We start from the raw sequence: 21,048 nt of genomic DNA on the forward strand, positions 1-21,048 counted from the left end.
AAAGATGGTGCACAGTCATTTGCTTTTCTTCGTGAGCTACTGGCAGTGTGGAAATCCTATATTTTATAGCTGGAACAGGCTGCAAACTCATTTCAAACCGGGCAGCTACTCCTCTTAGATCATAACGCTATGATGCTAATTATTTGGGCTGGATTCAGACCAGCAGTATAGAAACAGCTCTACCTTGCCACTAGCAATCCTGCAATATCCTCTTTTACTTATAATTCACCCTTTTTGGAGATAGTTCCTTTCCCTCTTGAACCCCTCTCACCCTTTCCTTTCACAAATGAAGCTCATCCCACATAATTGGTGCTTTCATAAACATCTCTGTCATTTTTCTGCATTGGTTTAGGCAGATGTGGGCTTCTACACACCTTATCTCCTACATTTCATTTAGCAAAGTGCAGCAATTTTAATGTGTTTCTAAATAAGCCACTGGAAAAAGGCCCTTGAACCCTACAAGGACGAACCAGCAGAGACACCAAAGGAGCTGGGTGCCTTTACGATGTACCCTGATTTTTTTCTGACTCGCTCTCACCCACTGTTGCCTGCAGGATACGCAGGGACCCATCAGCAATGCTCAGTGACGGCATCTTCATAGCACTCCTCTAAAGGAAGAAACTCCAATAGATATAAAAAAAAAATCCCAGACCTACGTCTCCTACAAACCATTGAACCAGATTCTACAGCTTCATAAATCAGATCGCAGCATCTGATTGACTTGCCTCCCCTATCTCACAGGGCTGTCGGGAGGATCAGTGCCGTGCAATGCTTTGAAGATAAGGTGCTGCGTGTGTGCTGGTTGAACAGCACCAGTACGTTAGCCAGCACCTCCACCAAGGCAAACTGCAGACAGCCTTCCTCTCAGCTGGGTCCTTTCTAATCCAGTTCTGGAAGAGAAAAGGCTGCTTCGATCTGTCTCGGTCCTTTTTAGACCAATTAGCTGCCCTCCCAGTCTCCAAAACAATTCTGACTCACTCAAAAAGGAAACATTAATATTTAAGGAAGATAAATCACTCCAGGTCCATCTCATAAATCATTGTGGGCATCTCTCCCCATCCTCATCTCTCCTGCTAGCCACACTTCACGCTCGGGTGCAGAGACCAATCTTCCTGTCAAACTCCATTACTTGCTTGCGTAAGTACTCCCAGTACGATTTGTGGAAGTGGTCTCCAGGTGATAACCCACCCCTGCGCAGCCACATCTCCTTTTTTAAGGAGAAATCCAGCAGTTGAGGAATCCAGCCATCTCCAAGCACCTCCAGATTCCAGACGGCACCTGCCCCGTGCCTGCTCGCATGGCTACCAGCCACGCTGCTCAGGGCTGCTAACGGACGGGACATTTTGGCAATAAACCTGGCCTGAACAAGAAGACAGACAAAAGCCCTTCCAACCTCTCTGCGCAGGAGGCAACACTTTATCTAGAAGTTTGTTCTAGTGATAACAGAGCCAAGAAAGCACCTTCTCCTCAACAGCACTTTCCCAGAGAACTGAGAAAGCCACTTCCACTTCTCTTTTGGTGGCTTCTCCATCCACAGCAGATCAGTCCTCATTTCCATCTGGTTACCAAATCTTCCTGCTGTGATAGGGAAGGCCAAAGACATGAGCCATGCAGAAGACTGCGAAGTTTTGGGGCTGTAACACCTCCTAAAATGGCTCTGGAGTGCTTGAACATCCTTCCAGTAGAGCCATCACAGCGACATAAACAAGCAGAACGGAGTTGAGGAAACTGCCATTGTGTACGATTAGTCTTTTCTTCCTATTTATATCCAAGCTCGTGAAAGGTGCCCAGTGTGTGCCGGTGTACTGTAATCCTGGGCACCCGCTAACAACAAATAAGTAACAGTCCAGTAAAGAAGAAAGATCTGAAATTGCTTTTAGGACAAATGCAGTGCTCAGTGGATTTGCTATTTCAAAATACCTGCTGATTGAAGATACTCATAAGTATAAATCCAGATAGCTCAGAACAAATCTTATTTAAAGGAAAAAAAGCTGTTTGAGCAAAAATGAAACTCCCTGATGATTATATTTTTCCTATTCAATGGGACACTACTCAGCCAACTGCAAAAAACAACATAAAATACATTTCTTGATCACAATAACAGCGTAACAGGCATATTTTCGACAGCAGAGAAAAGAAAGAAACATATGCTGCCTTCCAACACAGAGCATTATTTTGATGTAAGGCATCCAGTGACTTGACAAACATTTGGAAATGTGTATGCAGTTCAAATAATAGGCATCCTTATACTGCGATCTCTTGAAAAAATCTTGAATGTCCATTAAGCTGAAAATTAATATATCTAAAATATAGGTGGCTAGTGAATTATGATCCTACTTCTACATGGTGGACTGCGATATTTCCCCCGTTCATGTATAAGTAGACTTGCAAATACTTGGGGAGACTCTCACTGAAGCCCAACTTCTGGTAACACACGAAATAGCTTGCTTTATAAATAGATTTGTTCTTTCATAACACTTGACGGTACAAGGCCCCACTTCCATCACACTCCATAAAGCTTGAGCAACCATTAGTTTCAACAGCACCATCGGATGCCCGTGCGCTCCCCAGACGGAAAAAGAAAGGAATTCGGTGGAGGTGGCTTACCGGGAGGTGGGTGAACACAGCAAACGTGCTGCGTAGAAAGCCAATGAGATCCACAAGGTAGTCGCTGGCCTTGCTGCCCGGCTCCATGGCCATCCAGTCGTAGTCCGCCAGCTGCAAGAACTGGTCTATCTTCTGGTTCAGATTAGTGTAAATCTCCTCCTCGGCAGCATGGCGGGCGTCCTGGGAAACAAGACGGCATTACATGGGATGGAGTCTCCATACCACAAGGCTACACAAGTAACAGGACATGAACATTGACCCAACCTTTAGCCCTAAAGGTAGCACAAGACAAAGCACCTGTAGGCAACTACATGGCTGCTACAGCCTCAGGTTAGCTCAGACTGGTGGGACATGTGCCACCAGGTCAGTGGTAGGGAAGATCAAGCTGGTGTCTGCCTCTGATGCAACCAGGGGACCAGGAGGACAAATCTAGTGCAGGATGGAAGAGAGAAAGATGGGAGAGGAATGTATGGAAAAAGGTTGAGGCCCACCAAACTAGGTGTGAAGGTATGGGGTGCAGGAGGGCCACAGAGGAGCCTCCCTGCCAGAAGAAGGGTAGGAAAACTCACCCTTAGGCCAAATAGGTAGATGATGCCAGAAGGGAGAACGAATGGACTTCCCTGGGGACATGGGGCCTTGGTCTCCTGCTGAGTTATCCCAAGGGCAAACCTCACCTAACCAATTCCCTACCATTGCTGGAGTCCTCAGCACTGTTCCCATCTCCTGCTCTCGGGCCACAGGACACAGTTTGGACACCCCACAGTTGACCCAATTATAGCCTTAAGACTTCATATAAAGTATCTGGGTGGACGCTCCTGGGTTATGATTTAAAGATTTAAAGACTGGGACCTCTAGCAGTTTCTGCCAGCCCTGATTTTTAGGGGATAATGCTAAAAGGAGTGGGAAGATACAGAAATTTAAGTTCTGAAAATCTATTCTCCTCCTGGGTGAAAGAGGAGAGCTTGCGTTCATGGCCAGGCGTGTGTAACACTGTACGGCGCTCAAACAGCAAAATGAAAATCATTAAAAAAAAATAATCAGGCTTTTGTTTAAAAGTTGCTTAATCCTTTAGATAATAAGTGCTGCAGTCACAGCCTGTAAATTAGGGCTACAAAGGCTCACGATCTCGACAGAAGTAATGCTCCGAAGGACAAACCCAAAAGCTAGTCCGATGGCGTAAGCTTCCCAGAATATGACAAAATTACCTTTCAGCTCAGCTTAGCTCCCTACATACACACATCCACACACACGCTCTGAAAGCAGATACTCTCCCATCCAAACACCAACAGCAAGTCCCCAGAGGTGGATCTACCAGCCTTCTCACCTTGAAGGTTGTGGTCCCGTAGAGTTTTGTAGTGTGGACAGTTTCTGGAAGTACATTAGTGATATTGGTTATGAATTCCTCTAGGAACTTGCAGGATTTCTCCAAATGGGTCGTATTTATAATAATCTGTACAAGCTGCAAAGGCAAAAAAAGGATTGAAAGATGGTGCTCCCGAAGCCAGGGACGTGCCAGGTTAATGGATGCCAATTTATAAGAACTCCTGGCACGAAAAGCTGACGCTGTACAAACACACTAAGCTTTGCTACACGCTCAAAGGCTCTCCTCCTTTAACAACATCAGAAACTTAAATAAAAGATAATTTTGGGGGAAAAGCATTTCCCATGACAGCCACTAATACCACAAAAGATTTTTTTTTTAAATGACTTTCCCGCATTCAGCTGTCAGTCAGGGCTCATTTCAGCGCAGTTCAAATACAACAGGCTTACAAAAAAATGCCATGTCAAATCACAAGTATTCTGTCTGCTAATGAACCCTAAATAACCCATACCTTGAGTGACACCCAACAACATCATGCTAAGGCATTTAACAAAGAAACCACAAGGTTTTACTTTTCTGAGGGTGGTGTGGGTAAACAGCAGATCTTACCCTGGTATCTTCTCGGTTATCATACCCCCCATTATCTGCAATTTTCTTAATGCTGTCTTCTCAGCTGCCTTCACATGGCACTATTTCGGGACATTAAAGGCAACTACAGAGTAAAAGCCTCTGCTGAAGTCAACCAACGCAAACATTTACAGTCCAGAGCAAACCAATCCAGGCTTCCACTTTAGGAGCACTGACTTGGAAGCATCATTAATTCCTTAAGCAGATACCTTTTTTCCGAGCAGACTACTGTAAATACTTTCAAGGTGCAACATAAGCTATAACAAAACCTTTCCAAATAACTCAGTCTAGCTCAGATATCATGCCAAAACAGTGCTCTTGCAGACACAGAAGGCATTGTAATGCTCCGGACTGACATAACTTAATTGCTGGAGTATGGTGTAGCAGTCCACAGCTACCTCCTCAGAAGAAATTATTTTGAAACACTCGCAGATCTTCTGAATGAGATGGATTAATCATCAATTTGAGTGCTGCAGGCACTTAAATACTGAAGCAACACTATAAAGATTATAGCACCCAACTCTTGTTAGTGCCAGATGACATGAGAAGGGGCAATGGCCACAGTTTGGGAAGTTCAGCTTGGATATTAGAAAGGGAAAGAGTCATTAGGAAGGTAGTGCAGAACTGGAACAGGGTGCCCAGAGAAGCTGTAGGACCTATGTTTTGGAGAAATTAAAAGCTGGGTAGGGAAAGCTACGGTTGACGTGATCCAAGTGAGCAATGATCATTGCTCGTCCCAGTGGGAGGTTGGGCTAGATACCTCCAGAGGTCCCTTCCAGCCAACACTCCTTTGATTTCAGTCAGGTTTTTCTTTTTAAGAAATCAAATTACGATCTATTTGAACTCGTCTCGTTTTGTACTTGGTCCCTGAAATGTATTACACAGGTAAACCAGGGAGACTTCTCGTTTCTGAATTCCTTGGATTAATTCTGTTTTCAATTTTTGCCTTCAAACAAGAGCTCATTTGCATTTCCCCGTGTCAGATAGCCCTGACACCATGATCGTGATATATTTTTCTATCGTTTCAAGTTAATTAAATATTAGATATTTCCAACTGTGTGAAATTCCTCCTGAACCTCTTCTCTGATCATCACAACTTACTGGTCCAGATCAGCTATCAAACTTGAAGGCCCTGATTGCTTTGATTCTCTTCCACCACTTGTTATGAGCTTTCCTGCTCCTCTCTGGCTCCTTCAAGCTCTGATCTTCTCTTCAACTCAGAGGGGTAAGACCTTCTCGTTGGGGTATTCAAAGGAAAAAAATAGTAGCGTCCTTTCTCTCTCTCTCTTGTTGAGGGACATCAGGGTTATTCAAAACACCAGGATTATTTGGAGCAGACTCGATAAGCAAACTTCAACATCCACTGCTAAGAGGTAGCCCCCAAAAACAGCAATGAAAAATAAATTAAAGAGGCTAACAGACCAGGAAGGTTGGTACCGGGCCTTGCATTACCTTGTCCACTGCTTAGAAGATGGCATTGGAATGCCCAGAAACAGACAGTGTCGCTTTTTGCAAAAATTAAATCTGGGAAGCGATAGTTATACAAGGTACTTAAATATCTTTTGCAATCACTTTTGACACCAGGACTATGCTTGAGTATGATCTGGGACTCTTCAACACGCCCTTTAATTCCTGTGCTCCACGGAGCAGTGGAAGCAGGACAGCGCAGGGATAGTGTTGCATTCCAATTTGCAGAGGGAGCCTTGGGAGGAGCAGGAGGGAAGAGGAATTTGCCCCCAGGGAGCAGAGAGATTCCAGAGATAAAGGGCTGAGGAAGCATCATGTGTAAATACATACTGCTGTAAATGCACTAAACTCTCCAAAACTCACCTCCGTAGGGTATTTACAGTGTCCAGAGAACAGGACACATTTCTACAGTACAGCCAATTAAACAACTGCAACTGTATTAATACCTACGCATTTAATAACAGCACACGGGGGTCCCACTAAGGTATCCAAACTGCGCCCTGGTACCACACACGTTCCCAAACAGCCATGATTTACATGCATTAAGCTTTTCAGAAATATGACTTTGTGCACAAAAAAGTATCCATCGCGGAAAGAAAATACCAATGTAGAGTTTATACTGTAGCGATATGCTGAAACCGCCTCAAACATCACCTATAGATGGGGACCGCTCCCCCATCCTTTCATAGTTCCCACCTGCCTCTTCTCCAGTGCTCCTCGAAGTCCTTATACGTTAATTGAGATATACAATGCTCCACAAATTCGAGAGGGGCAATGCTAACAGCAACAGCAAAAAAAGCTTCCGCTTTCCCACAATATAAAGTGTTTTTTGCTTTGTACAGCAACGCTGCGTGGTTCCGTTATTGTTTTCCAACCAAATATTTTATAACAATGCTCCAAACCAGCATCTCTAAAGGTGCTGTAAGGAATTCCAAGGGACCAAACCCCCTTCTGTTGCCCTGCCCTGGAAATAGGTCTCCTCAAAGCTGCGTCCTACCTCCGTCAGCCCGACATTTTTCCTCTTGATGACATTCTGTAAACAGTTGCTCAGCGTTCGGGTCAGCAGCAGATTTGTAGATTTTCTAATCATATCATCAACTTCGGTGGAGCTGAAAAGCAGAATTTAAAGAGAGATTTGCAAAATGCTCTATGAAAAGAAAATCTCCTGGAGCCCTCATCACCCAGTCTCCTTCCCAACCCTCTTCTGCCTTATGCATGATCATCCGTGCATCACTTACAGGCGCTGACACACTAATATATACCAAAATACCAAGAATTTAGGCCTTTTTGTGCATGTGTCGGTAAGGAAGGGGGACTAACGCATGCTAAACCTACATCCCTGAGCCTCTCCTCTTAGAGGGGCTGGTCCAGCACAGGTAAGAGCTGCCCGCAGCGTCAGCACTAACCCGTGCAGCCAAGCCACCGCCCTGCACACAACGCTGGAGTTTTGCACGTTCAGTACACAAGGCGGAAGGGATCAAAGATCTGCAACGGGGGGAAAAAAACAAACCAAACCCCCAAAATACCCCCCCATCACCACCTTCTCACGGCTTTTTCTTTAACTAAATCAGACTGGAAGCTCTTGCAACATGTTCATGCCCTTTGCCAGATGCTTGCAACTGCAGCATTGCTGAAGTCTGGGGGTTGGGCTTTCTGCTGAAGTGCTGCTGCCCTTCCAACGGGCACACCAGCAAGGTGCAACCTCTCCTTTCTGAAGGAGGTTTTGGAAACCCACCCCGACACAGGCTTCTTTGGTCTATCGTTGGCCCTGCATTAGCCCTGACACCACGAGGCTTTATCTCTGGCAGCGCAGTGACAAGCAGCTGAGGGCAAAGAAAATGTTCTACTGGAAGGCTGAGAAGCCTTAATAACTTTAAGGCTCCCGGTAAATCAAGCCCGTGACCTTTTGCTCCTTCTCCTGTTCTACCTGATGAATGGGCCAGATTACAAAGCAGGGATGGACACGAGAAGCAAAAGCAAACCTTGCAGTTACCCCGCCGCCGGCATGCAAGGTGGGGGATCTCAGGGTGCTGCTATTGGGGTGCCTGCTGGTGCAGGGACGGGTGCTGCCAGCCCTTGTCCAGCTCACATGTCCCAAATTTCTGTGTCTATTTAAAGTTAGAGCAGATGCACTGAGCCAAGCCCCGGTCCATCAGCTTGGGAAAGCAAGACTGAGTCTTCTCCAGCAGCAACCTGTGGTCACAGCAGCATCCCCTGAACCGGCTCATCCTCCCCAAGCACCGCGCATCCTTCAGTCAACTAAATTTTTCAAGTCATTCAGGACCTTCTTTGTGCTACTGCATCAGAATTGCACTGAAATCCCCCAAATTCCCAGGAGAAGTGGCAAATATTGCTCCCTGCTCGCATCTCTCAGCAAAGTCATGCTCGTATTTCCGTGAGACCGAGAAAGCCGTGTCTTGCTGCAGCTTTCCGAAGGAAAAGCCCAGCTGCACAACTCCCCGCACGCCCAGCGGCTGCTCGCCACGCTACGCTCCCCAACAGGTTTCTCTAATATTTCCTTTCCCCTGATGTTTAGAATTCTGCTTTTCTGAGCTACACGCCTGCCAAGGGTTGACCACTGTCTTCTTCCCAGCTGGACACAAGCGGAGCGGGGCCAGCAGCTCGGCATTGAATTTAAATTCAATGTCATCAGCCAAAGTCTTAGTGTGGGTCTCTTATAGAGCATCATCGCTGATCCCTGTGAGTTTATTTTCCTCCTGCTCAGCGGGGAAGCACACCCTGTGCCAGCGATGATCAGGGCTAGACCACTCCACGTCCCAGATGGACCCCTTGGCTCCTTCTCGCAGGGTTTTGATGTGTGGTCCAAGGTGATGCATTTGGGTTTTTTAAAGCGTGGAACAGAAATCAAAATGTGGGGGGAGAAGAAACCAGCCAATGAATTTTCCTGGTCTTTATACTACGGGTAGGGCACTCAAATAAGGTTTTACTTAAAGATAAACAAAAAGAAACACAAAATTCGCCACGCATGCATGCACACCCCCCCCCAGGCCCTCCATCATCCCCCAGGAAGAACCAGATTGTCCCCAGTCCCCTCCACCAGACAACAGCACGGTTAAATATAGCAAGTACAACAAAATCTAACCCTGTGACGATCTACAGATGGTAAAAAGGAGATTTAAAGGAAGGGGTGGTACAAAGGAACCCTGTGACACGGGGGGCAGCTGCCTGCTGCTGCCGGAGCGGCGTGGGAACCAGGGGAGGGGGCTGGGGAGCAAAAAGGGCTGGACCCACGCTCAGAGGGGGTCAAGAAAAAATTGCACAGCAAGCAAAGATACGCAGTGCTGTGCCTTCGTACAAGCACTGTGGCCCTTTCGGGATTTTCCCTGGGAAACCCAAAAATGCCCGTCCCTAAGGATGGCAGAGGTGCAGAACGGCCGAGGCCGGAAGAGGAGCTGGTGGCTGGAACTTCCAGCATCTACTGGAACTGAGAAAACGCAGATGCAAAACAAGGGCTTTTGGACATTATGTCAGCTTTTCTCACTAAACCAACACAGCAATCAAATAGGTCGTGCTGGAAAAGCTTGCTTTTTTTAATTCAAACGTCAACCTGTCATCAGGGCGTCGAAATTAAACAAGCCAGTTACTGTCTGGCTGCGTGTACGCCCCGAGACAGTCATGCTCTTGGCAGGAGCGGGATTGCTGCTGGCCTCTGCCCGATGCCGCAGCCAGTGCTGACGGCACGAGGTTGCCATATCACCAAACGCTTTGCAAATTGAGGGTTTGCTTTAATCGCTCACTTCAGCTGCAGGAACATCTCAACCATGATAGCCTCCAGGGCATAAACAAGTAGTGCTTAATAATACTGCTTAGCACTTCCATGCTGCTTTTACTTCTTCAAAGCACTTCTAACTGAGCTTTCTCTGCATACCAGCACCATTTCCAAAGGTTTCCTATTCTCATCTTGTTTGTTGGCTGCATAAGCTAGAAAATCAGGTTGTAACTTTAGTTACACGGTGGGTCAAGCAGCTTGGTAACCCCTGCGGTTGGGTTCCACCAGAGCAGAAGGATCTGCGACATCTCCCATGAGGTCCACACACTGTGTAAGGAAAAAAAATGGAAGCATTCCTTGGGGAGGGGAAAAAAAAGAGCAGCAGGATTTGACCAGGCACTGGACTGCAATCACCCAAATTTGGGGTTGTTTAGCCTGGAGAAAAGGAGGCTGAGGGGAGACCTCATCGCTCCCTACAACCACCTGAAAGGAGGTTGTAGCGAGGTGAGGTCGGTCTCTTCTCCCAACTAACAAGCGATAGGACGAGAGGAAACGGCCTCAAATTGCACCAGAGGAGGTTTAGATTGGACATGAGGAAAAATTTATTTACTGGAAGAGTGGTTAAACATTGGAAGAGGCTGCCCAGGGAAGTGGTGGAGTCACCATCCCTGGAGGTATTTAAAAGACGTGTAGATGCGGCGCTTAGGGACATGTTTAGTGGGCATGGGGGTGTTGGGTCGACGGTTGGACTCGATGATCTTAGAGGTCTTTTCCAACCTTAACGATTCTATGATTCTATGATTCTAAATCTTCCTTGGTTCAACAGAAGAGGTAAGTGAGGGTGGCGACAGGAGCGATGGGTGTTAGCCGTTGCCTTGCCCAGGACTCTCCCAGCTGAAATGATGAACCAAGTAGTAGCTCACATCAACAGCCCAGACCCAGCGCCCAGACCAGTGGGGCCAGTTAGCAGAGAGTAATGGTACCAGTCAGTTGTATGATGCCAGCTCTTGACTGTGAAGTAGAGGTTGGGTCTTGGTTCAACAGAAAGGTCGGATCTCCGTTCTCGATATGCAAGAAGAAAACAAAACCCCCAAATTAACAGTATTTTTTGTGTGCGTCTGCTCGCTACATATGTCTGATGTCAATTTGATCTACTAACTTTGTTACCAGGCCTGGTCTGCAACCACAGACCACTAGTAACACAGAAGCAGTAATATGAGCTGTCAAAGAAACTACATTTACCTCCTCTCTCCTGAAGTGGGCTTCCAAAGGTCCAACCTGATTTAGGTATTCAAGCCTCTGATTTTTTTTTTTTTTTTTTTTTTTTAATAACTTCATGTACTTATATTATTTTCAGCACTTTAAAAATTGTATTCCAAGTGCTTTCAGGATTGGTGCTTTGTTTGGAAAAAAAAAAAAACCCAAAACCAAACAATCAAAGTCCTGGTAGATTAGAGCTGACATCTCATCTTTCCACCCACTATTTTCCAAAGATATTCCCTATCTTTAAAATGGGAAATTCCACTGGAACCGGCGGAAGCCTTCCAATGAGTGGATACTTTTAAAGACATCTCCTCGATGAGCTCAAATAAACGCTTTTTAACAAAGGCAGAACTGCTGAAAACATAAAGGAGGTTTTCTTTCTCCTAATCAAATTAATAGAGCCAAACCAAAAAAATTTGCAACCCCTATAAATGCACAGTAAGCTCCACATTTTCTTCAAATACTTGAAAAGCAAAATAACTTTCACAAGCATATCAACATAAAGGAGAATGTTCCCGTCCAACAAATACAAGGAGCTAGTTTAAAAAAAAAAAATAGAAAAAATACACGCTACATTTTCTGCCACAGGCTCTGTTCCTCAGGAAAAGACCGCAGAGTATTTAAGCGAACTGTCTGGGTTAATGACAGCTGATGTCCCATATCCCATAGCAGTAGTCATGACCTTCAGGCCTCCCGTGACTGACGGGCTGACCCCAGTCACTCCAGGGTGCAAGGTAAATGACAACCAAAGGAGAAAAAGAAAGAGAAGAGAAAGAAAACTTGCTGCCGGCTTTGTAGCCAAGCTTCCTAATAAAACCTAATTCAAGCTGTCAGGGTGAAATGAAGAAAGTGTCAACAGGGGTTTTCAGAGAAATATTCCAAATGTTTGGCTAGAAAAGCCAAGAGCTCGGCTCCCTTCCCCCAGCCCAACACTGCTCCTCAAAAAGGGTTGGAAAATCCAATGTCGAAAGGAATTTTAATAACGTGTCCGGGGGGACCCCTGAGGAGGGACCCAAGGGGACACTTTTCTTCCCTTCACTGACAAACCCAATCATCTCCGTAATGGCAAAGAGCACAAAACTCGCAAGGGAAGTGCCAACGGTGGGGTTCGGTGAAACCAGCATCCGTGTGAAATCGGACCATTCTGCCGGCTTTAGAAACTGAGATGTTTAATGGTGACCCACAGGTTAAGAGCCCTGGGAGCCACAAAGAGAACAACCTGCCACCAGTGAAAGGTTGAGATTAAACGTGGGGTGAGAAACGTCCTGTGCTTCCACATCAACCGATGAGCGACCATGTCCTGTAGAAGAAGATGGGGAGAAAGTGCCTCTCCAAATTACTATCACAAAGGAAGAGAATTAAAACCCTGAAGGGCCTTGTGTAGGCACTGAAACATCTGGTGAGTCCCCAAAACACTGCCCTAGCTTCACATCAGCACTGGGGCAATGTCCAGTGTCAGGCCTTGGCCAGGACATGAAGCTGCCAAGGGAGGTGAAACCTCCCCCCGCGCCCCCGAGTCCAACCTCTTGTTAGTACGGTGCTGCAAACGGTCAGAGGGGAAGAAGAATCCCTCCTTCAAGTAAAAATCTTGTTATTCATTTATATACCTCTACCAAGTTGAAGACATTACTGGGTGCAAAAAGAAAGCACCAACTTGCAGTTTCTGGCTAAAACAGTTGTTTTCCAGTCTCACACACACACACACAGGAAAAATGAGCATCAAGGCACCTTGGGATGGAGAAGGGAGGGTAAACACATGGAATATTTTGGAGGCTTTAAAAAAAAAAAAACCCAAAAATCAGATTATTTGTATATAAACTCCCATGGGAAACAAGAAAAACAAAACCCCTAAACCAGCAGCTGAAACTCATTAACACACAGGGCAAATCAAAACCTCAAAAATTTTCCTGCCAACGCGCTCCTTGAGGGACAGTCCGGGGAGGCCACGTGGAGGTTGTAGATGTTATACCAGGCACTGACCCGCTGATGAGTGGACATCACTATCTTTCTCAAGACAACCAGATTCATCTGTTTAGTACGACTGACTCAGAAACATCTCAGAGGCAACAGCCCCCTCATTTTTTATACAGCTAGCATGGTTCTGGGCTATCTTTCCCTACATGAGGCAGCTATTTTTGAAGACTTGGCCAGCCCTTTGTACACGAAGCATGCTACCGACCCAAGGAGTCTACCAGCCGCTTCCAGTCTGGACAGGGTATATCCAAGCAGTTGAGCAGCACGAAGGGTTGAGGAAGAGAATTCATATTTTAATCCCGCTGAGATCTTTCAGTGCAGACAAAACCTCCGTATTACAACTATTAGCACACTCATCCCCTACCTCAGATGAAGGTCTTCTGAAAACTTCAGACAGGCGTAAATGAATTCCTTAATCTGATTGTAAACTTTAGGCACAAACTCAGAAAAGGGGAACTTCTTTGGAAACGGCTGCTGTAAAATACAGGAGAGAATTCAAGTCGAAGAGCAGATATTTAACAGGAGTGACGACCACTTTCCAACAACATGTTCCAAGCAGTCAAATTAATTCTAGTGTTTAGCTAAGTCCAGCAATGAAACAACAAGCCAGCATTTATTGTATATTATATAAACATTTCAGCCAAGTGAAAGACCAGATAATCACTTACAAATGGCACACGGGTGCATAAGGGATTTGGAGTCTGAAACGGGCTGGAAGGAAACTTGCAGCTAGGAGGGAGCAGGCAGCACAACACGACCCTCATTCCCTCTCCCAACTCCCTAACTCATATGAAAAAAACCCGTCGGAGAACTCCTTGACTTTTATCTCCCACCATGCACAAGGCGTTTTGCTCGGTCACCTCCCGCAGTTGCTGCCCAAGGTGAGCACTTGCTTACAACACCAAAAGCCAAGAGGAAACAGATGTCCTCTACCAGATTTTTCCAACCAGCTTTTACCCACAGCACACTCACGGCTGGGAGGTGCAGAGCATAATAGTAAGAAACTGGACCCCATGATACACTTTTGGGGAAGGATGCAGACTTTCTGAAATCTAAACACTTGGATCAAAACGCCTCCTAGTCCTAATTAAGTTCACCAGGCTTGCAGCTCTGGCTGCCAGACGTGGAGCAGAAGGCCAAGCAGGCTTTTAAGGGACACTGGTTAGGTCAAATTTGGCTACACTTAGGTTTTGCAAGCACACACTTCTACAAAAGCCAAGATATACCACTTTGTTGGGCTTTTTTTTTTTTTTTTAAATATGAGATTAAAACAAATAAAGTTCAATAACACGGTCCATAAAATGGGAATAAAATACCAATGGAAGCAGATATTTCTAGTCTCTTGTCTACTGCAAGCACTGTTCAGCTGCGGTAGTACACTGTGATCTGAAAACAAAATGGATGAGGTATTGCTATACGCACTTTCCTCATCCACGCCAGAAGTGCATCACATGGAAAGTATATTTGTTCTTTTCCCTAGTTTTGGGTTTTTTTGTTGTTGCTTATTTGGTTTGGAGGTTTGGGTTGGTTGGTTTTTTTCATGCTTTCATTTGCAGTTCTCAACGCCACTAACAAGGGTGCGGGTTTTCCTGCACCAGCAGACACGCCGCGCCACTTTCCCCATTTCAAGATTACCTTTTCAAGTTCTGCATCCTGGAACGGGAACTGTCCAACTATTTTCTTATAAACTTCTTCATTTGTCACTGGGATGGGACTGTAGTTATCTGAATCAAGTATATTTCTATGAAAAGAAAAGAAAAGTTAGAAAGACAGCTCTGTGACGACAGACCAACCACAACTTTGCAGATTTACTGCTCAGTTAGGAAGCTCTTAAGAAGTAGGTGCCAGTCAAAGATATGACCCCATGGGCCTAAACTTCTTCCCGTGTTTGCAACTGTTGAAATCATCTTTGCTGCAGCCAGACACAAGGATCTCTCCCAGCTTCCAGCCTTCATTGTGCGTAAAGCCACGACCAGAGTTTAGCAGTGCTTTTAGTCCAGACTGGAGCTTCAGCAGCTGGCCCTGATAAAGCCCAAGTGAGCTTCAGTCCTGCCTGACTCGAGGAAGATGGAGGCTGAGCTACCAGGGCATTGACAATCCTCCAGCACCTCTTCCCAATGCTCTGAGACACTTCAATCCTCCTGGGATGTCCTGGAGCACCATCACAGGATGAGCTGGTGGCTCCCAAGCACAGCATGGGACCCTGGATAATATATCGTGCCCTACCTGTGGGCAACTGCTCAGCTCACGGACTTGCTTACAGCAGCAGCACCGGGATATGCCACCGATGTCCTGAGACACACGTGGCTCAGTGCTGGAGCGAGGGCACAGCAACGCTACTGCAACACCGGATTTTTGCATCCTTCCACCCATCGACTGTCAAAGCGAGCTCCATAATGAAACCATAACTTTATCCCTCTGGGATGTAAAACCTCTGGTCTACACCAATTTATTGCACAGATCTCACCACACACAGGATCCTCACAACTGTATTTAAATTGGCTCTCCCTGGTCCAAGAAAAGCTCAGGCTGAAGCTTACTGTTGCCCAAAATTTAAACATGAGCTTGCTACTAATCTCTCAAAAGATTTTATTTATGGGCCAAAACTACTCTGTAAGGTACATCTCATGAGCTTGCTTAAAGAGCTTCTTACCTGAAAACTCCTGACCATTTCTTCAGCAGGGTTTCACTATACTGGTCTTGGATCTCCAACAGCATGTCAAAGAGCTGGTTCACCGGGAAGCCGTATCCCTGCAGTGGCGTGGGGGAAGAGAGCAACTTCAGATAAGAAAAAGTCACCAACAGGCAGCTGAAGATTATTTTCTCTATTTAATAGGGAGCGCACGGGCAAATTCTCCCCTACCACCACCACAGAGGTGAACGGTGCTGGTGGAGGGATTTAGGTGGTGTTTTACCAAGGTGGTAGGACCAAGGGCTATTAAAGGCTGGGCTGGGTGTGGGCAGGAGGCACAAGGGCTTGGCAAGGTGGCCAAGGCTTGGTCCTTGCCCACAGGCTGGCCACCCCACATGCAGAGCGAACCAGGCTGTCCATCGGGCACCACAATTCACGTACCACAATGCTAAAAAAGAAGCTGGGACACCACAGCAAGCCCACATCAGCCATTTAAGCCTGCTGACGGACACGATCTGAGAGCAGCACAACTGTTGAGCAAGATAAAGAGCGGTCGCCAACAGCCACATACCTGGAGTGTATCTGCAAAGAGGACAATGAGGTTCTTCAAGTCTAACACAAGGCTCGGGTCCGAGCAGTAGGACTGCAAAGAAGAGAAGAAATTAAAACATGGTTTTAACTGCAGCACGCGGGAAAAATATTGCTCTCAGCCCTCCTGCGTTATCACTTGAGTGATAATAAATACATAGGCATGCCATACAGTCTTATGATCAGCAGCTTTTATCCTACAGTCCATGCCCTAACGTTGTACAGGGCGAGGGAAGGCACGCTGATAAGGGTATCTCTCCTCGTAACGCGCTGCTCTTGAGGCTCTCCATGATGAATAAGGATTTCGGTAGCTCTAGAGATACCTGAAGTGTCTCTAAGATTACCCAGGAGCTGCTGGGGAAGCGAGAGGGGATGAAGCAAATCAGCGCGCTGTCATACCAAGACGACAGCAGCGCCTCTCATTTAATATTTAGTGTGTTGCGCCTGACTGTAATGAAGCATCGCAGCAAGGCATCCCCGAGCCCCGTGCGAAGGCTGCATTGCTAAGTGGTTCCGGCTGAGAAAAAACATGCTGCATGACTATATTTCAGCAACATTAATGGCCAGAGCTACAATACAAGTACTTATTACGGGTCAGGATACTGCTTGAAACCCTGAAGACACAACTCAGCCCAGTGACAGCGCTGATCGTCCCCCCAGAGCCACCCCGCGTTACCCACAGGCTTCGTGTGCTCTCTGGACACAGCAGACAACCTCCCTGTGCTGAAATATGTAGAGTTTCAGACAGACTCTTACCAAATATAGAATCAGTGATCATAAGCTGGAAGGAGAAACAGATTTAAAGCTCACTGGAAACTCAAGGAGGAATGACTCCATTAATCAATGTGAAAGACTGGAAGAGACACATTTTCCATTTCACTGTCCAAAAAAGAAAGTCAGAAAGAAAGATAATGCCCTAAAGCTATCAGAAGTGATAAAAGATGGCCCTGTCTGCAGCAAGGAAGAAAATCCAGGCGTAAGTTTGGCTGAAGGGGAAGAACCGAAACAGCCTCACTGATGTGAGAGCCCTCCATCAAGTCTCAACGGCAATATGAGATAGACGGCACCGGTCTATATGGGAGCTGTAGACTGAGCAGCGCATAGAGGTGACGGTGATGACCACAATACTAGCGTTGAGAAATCATCTAACATTTCATGATTACTGAAAAAAAATCCCTGCCCGGCAGCCACTTCGTGCATTAAGTTTGGCATCACTTAAAACAACTTGTCATGGCAACAAAGCTGGTAAAATTGAAAAACACCGTGTTTGTACCTGGCTTACTCTCACGGCTTTCACCTAGCAGAAAACCCCACTTAAAAAGAAAATAAACACAGGTTTACAACCCAGCGGGGTGTACATCTCTGTGTTTATCTCTTTTCGTAACACAGAAGCTTAAGTGGAAGAAGGCAGCTTTCTAGTCAACACAACTGCCGTGCCGGACGGAGCCAGAGCGCCCCGGGAAGCCTCTGCGGTCCCTCATCCCAACGAGCTCCAGGTCCATCACCTGGATTATCCCCACCCACACAGGTAAAGCCAAGCAGCTCTTCGGCAACACGGCCCATGGGCAACCACGCTAAGCTAAAGTCAGGGGCACGTAAATGCAAAACTCAGTGTGGTTTGGAGGAAGCAGCATACTGCGTCTCCAGGCAGAAACGTTAGGCTTTTCTCAGCGAAGAGCAGTGACACCGTTATCACTTGGGTACCACCACGTGCCTGTTACATCACGTTAGATGCAGGCCTGCACTGACGTGAGCCAGCAGCATCCTCGTGCTCTCGGACGGCACTGCCGTCCCCGAGCAGCAGGGGGATTTCAGTGATTTAATACTTTGTTTTCCCTGGAGAAAATGGCCCAACAACTTGAAAACGGACTTGCAGAAAGTCATTAATGCTTTTTCTGTTATGGTCAAATCCAATTTTGTCATCCCATAAACCAACGGGGTTTTCAGAAAACTCCAGTGCTCCCAGCTGAACCAGTACAACATTATATCAGGTCACGCAAAACTGGAAGAAAATTGTACGTTTTTTGCAATTGGCTTTGGTTTTTTTTGCTCAAGTAGAGAAATACCAAAGCAACAAACAATTTTTCCAAACTTCTTTCAGTATTAAAGAATAAGAAGTCTATTTAGTGTCTTTTTATGCACAAATGATTTGCAGTTTGATAGCAGCCCATTCACTGCCATGAACTTTAAGGGAATTTCAAACAGGGTCACACTTTAGGGTGCCAAGTAGATGCTTTTTTCCCCGTTTTCCGGGACAAACCGACTCCCTCTGCTGGTGCTCCTCAAAAGTGATCAGCGAAGTAACAGGAAAAACATCAAACCACTATTTTCTTCTTCCTAGTCCCCCAAAATATTGAGAGTTTGATACAGGGGAATGCAGTGCATCAAGAGGCAAAAAAAGCTGGAGAAAGCTTTTGGGGAAATAGCAGTGTATTTTCATGTTATTGTTTTACAAAGGGTCATTGGAAAAGAGGCAAAACAAAGACTACTACTGTAAAAGCCAGTATTTCCAGCATGTCAAGTCATACTCAAGCAACAGCTGAGTGATCCGGGGCTTTTACTTACTGAATGTGTTCTTAGTGCTGCAATAGTTTTTGATAACGCCATCTCCCACAGCTCATCAATATAGGCTCTATTTACCAAGCCCTGCGTTGTATGCAAGATGTGATCTTCAACTACAAAAAACCTAACGGAGGGGAGAAAATGGCACTATTATCAAAAGTTACAGGTTTCGAGACATCAAAAGAGATCTGCAAACACCGCATGCGAGGGATACGCGGCATTTGCACATCCACAAATCTCCAGAGCAAGCTCAGATTTGCAGTAGTATCTGTATCAAACATAGCCAACGCTAAACACTTTATTCACCTATTTTTAACATCGCAGTATTTTATATGATGTTTCACTGTATTACAGAAGTGAGCTAAAACACAGTTGCTCCTAGTAATACCGCTCTATGTATACACAAAGGCAGAATTTCCCCTCTCTAAGTTCTCCACCCTGTTATTTGGACAAGAACCGCTGATTAAACTCTGCTCCAGCCAGCAGCAATCGTATTACAACTGGTTAACTGCAGGGGAAAATACTTAAACTGCAGGGAAAAATGCTGTAACTGCAGAGAAAAATACTCTCTTGCACCCGGATACGCCACACGCTCACAACCATTTAAAGGCAGTCAGTTCACTCCAATCCCCAGTTATCAAACACGCTGGCCAAAAAGAAACTGTATTTTTCGGGGCGCGAGCGTGGCACTGTACATTTTAAACCAGCAACGCACAAAATCTCAGCTGTGTTTTGTCAGGGAAATTCAGCCCAGGAGCACGGAGCTGCGTGAGAAGGTGAGCAGCAGCACATATTGCCTTTGTGATGGTTGCAATTAGATGTTGAAAGTATTATCGTTAGCTGAAGAAATTTCAATATTGTACCCTATCTTTGCTAGATTAGTGGTCTTAGGTTGCCTTCTCTTAGAGCTCGGCTGCTTTTGGAAGACTCTTGTCAAATTTGAGTGCAATAAGAAGCTCATAGGAATAGAGGCTTGAGAATCACCTCCTTTACCAGGAAAATAACCAAAGAATAATTATCAAATATTAAAGAATAATTAAGGCCTATTCATCTCATTAGTGGGGCAAGTAGATCCACATAGTCCACAGAGATTATTTATCCTCAAATTCCCAGAAATGTGCTCGCTTGTACATGAGCTGGCAGATTCCTCCATGCTCCCACTAGTGACACAGCAGAGTTCATGGGTGCTATAAAATACACTCTAAAACACGTAAAAAGCCCAAACCACCTTTTTTTTTTTCCTGTTTTGGCTCCCTTTAAAGGGCCCTCAAAAAGATCACCATTCCCTCCTCGCTCTTTCTTTTTGGGCTCCTCAACAGCACAGCGCACACATATTTAGCGAGGATGCATATAAAAAAGAATACCTACCCTACAATTTGATTAAAATACTTCCTGTAGCCATCTAAAGTTTCATGCTGCAACAAAGAAAAAGCGAGCAAAGATTAAAACAATGGTGACCAAGAGCAACTGGAAATGAATTAGACACCACCCACCGGCAACAACATGCCCAGAGATAACCCTCCGCTCCTTTATTCGGCAGAGCAAGTTTGGGCACTGCGAGTAGGGGACCATCGTACCATGTTTGAAGGAGGCTGGAGGACCAATCTGGCTTGTTTTCTTCTCTGCTTCCTGTAGTAGTTCTCAAAGGTTTCTCGGGCGCCCTGGAAAACAGAAGAGATTAATTCAAGTAATTATAACGGTTTGCATTAACCGTTAACTTGCAATACCCTGCGTTTACCGTCAACTTGCAATATACTGCGTTTAAGATGCAAACCTCATATTCCTCCAGCGTATCTGTGCAACGCTTTCCTGCAAAATTCAATCCAAACATCAGATGACAAAGAGTTTTTCTCTAAACACCAAGCCAAAAAATCAGCTGTTCAGGTATAAGAGTATCTGATTAACTCTTCTGTACCCGTTTTCCAGTATCACCGTGCAGATGTGGTATATGGAGGCATGCAACCAGCTTCTTTACCGGACCACAACATGGACAAATATCAGATTTACTTAACCGTGGGGGCAGTGAAACAACCAATTTCTAGTGTTAGCAAAAAGAAAGAGGGGACAAACAATGCCAGAAATTCTTCCACTGATTCTTGGGTGCAGTGATGCAAAGCCACAAACATCAGGGAATTTAGGAAAAATGTGCTTGTGTGGGTTATAGCAATTTATGAGACTGGTCTATACAATTGGGAAAAATAAAATAGGTTTTTGAGCTCATTTTCTCCCAGCATTACTGTGGGTCTGAGCCTCCAGAGGAGAGCCCGTTAGTCCCAA

The 21,048-nt window shown here is 45.6% G+C and overlaps 1 protein-coding gene across 3 annotated transcripts in view; it reads right to left on the minus strand.

Moving 5' to 3' along the window:
- The window catches only part of EXOC6B (exocyst complex component 6B), a 271,015-nt gene that overhangs the window by 114,992 nt on the left and 134,975 nt on the right, over positions 1 to 21,048 (minus strand). For all 3 annotated transcript variants that reach the window (XM_009290673.2, XM_009290672.2, XM_019474974.1), the window contains exons 9-18: positions 20,349 to 20,432; positions 20,140 to 20,186; positions 18,775 to 18,895; positions 16,193 to 16,264; positions 15,643 to 15,740; positions 14,625 to 14,730; positions 13,354 to 13,463; positions 7,020 to 7,131; positions 3,932 to 4,066; positions 2,608 to 2,787 (exon numbers count right to left, since the gene is read on the minus strand). In XM_009290673.2, coding sequence (XP_009288948.1) covers positions 2,608 to 2,787; positions 3,932 to 4,066; positions 7,020 to 7,131; positions 13,354 to 13,463; positions 14,625 to 14,730; positions 15,643 to 15,740; positions 16,193 to 16,264; positions 18,775 to 18,895; positions 20,140 to 20,186; positions 20,349 to 20,432 — 1,065 coding nt within the window. The remainder of the gene's footprint in view (positions 1 to 2,607; positions 2,788 to 3,931; positions 4,067 to 7,019; positions 7,132 to 13,353; positions 13,464 to 14,624; positions 14,731 to 15,642; positions 15,741 to 16,192; positions 16,265 to 18,774; positions 18,896 to 20,139; positions 20,187 to 20,348; positions 20,433 to 21,048) is intronic.

The sequence above is a fragment of the Aptenodytes forsteri genome, unplaced genomic scaffold (genome assembly GCF_000699145.1).
Source record: "Aptenodytes forsteri isolate BGI_AS27 unplaced genomic scaffold, ASM69914v1 Scaffold236, whole genome shotgun sequence".
Classification (NCBI taxonomy): domain Eukaryota; kingdom Metazoa; phylum Chordata; class Aves; order Sphenisciformes; family Spheniscidae; genus Aptenodytes; species Aptenodytes forsteri.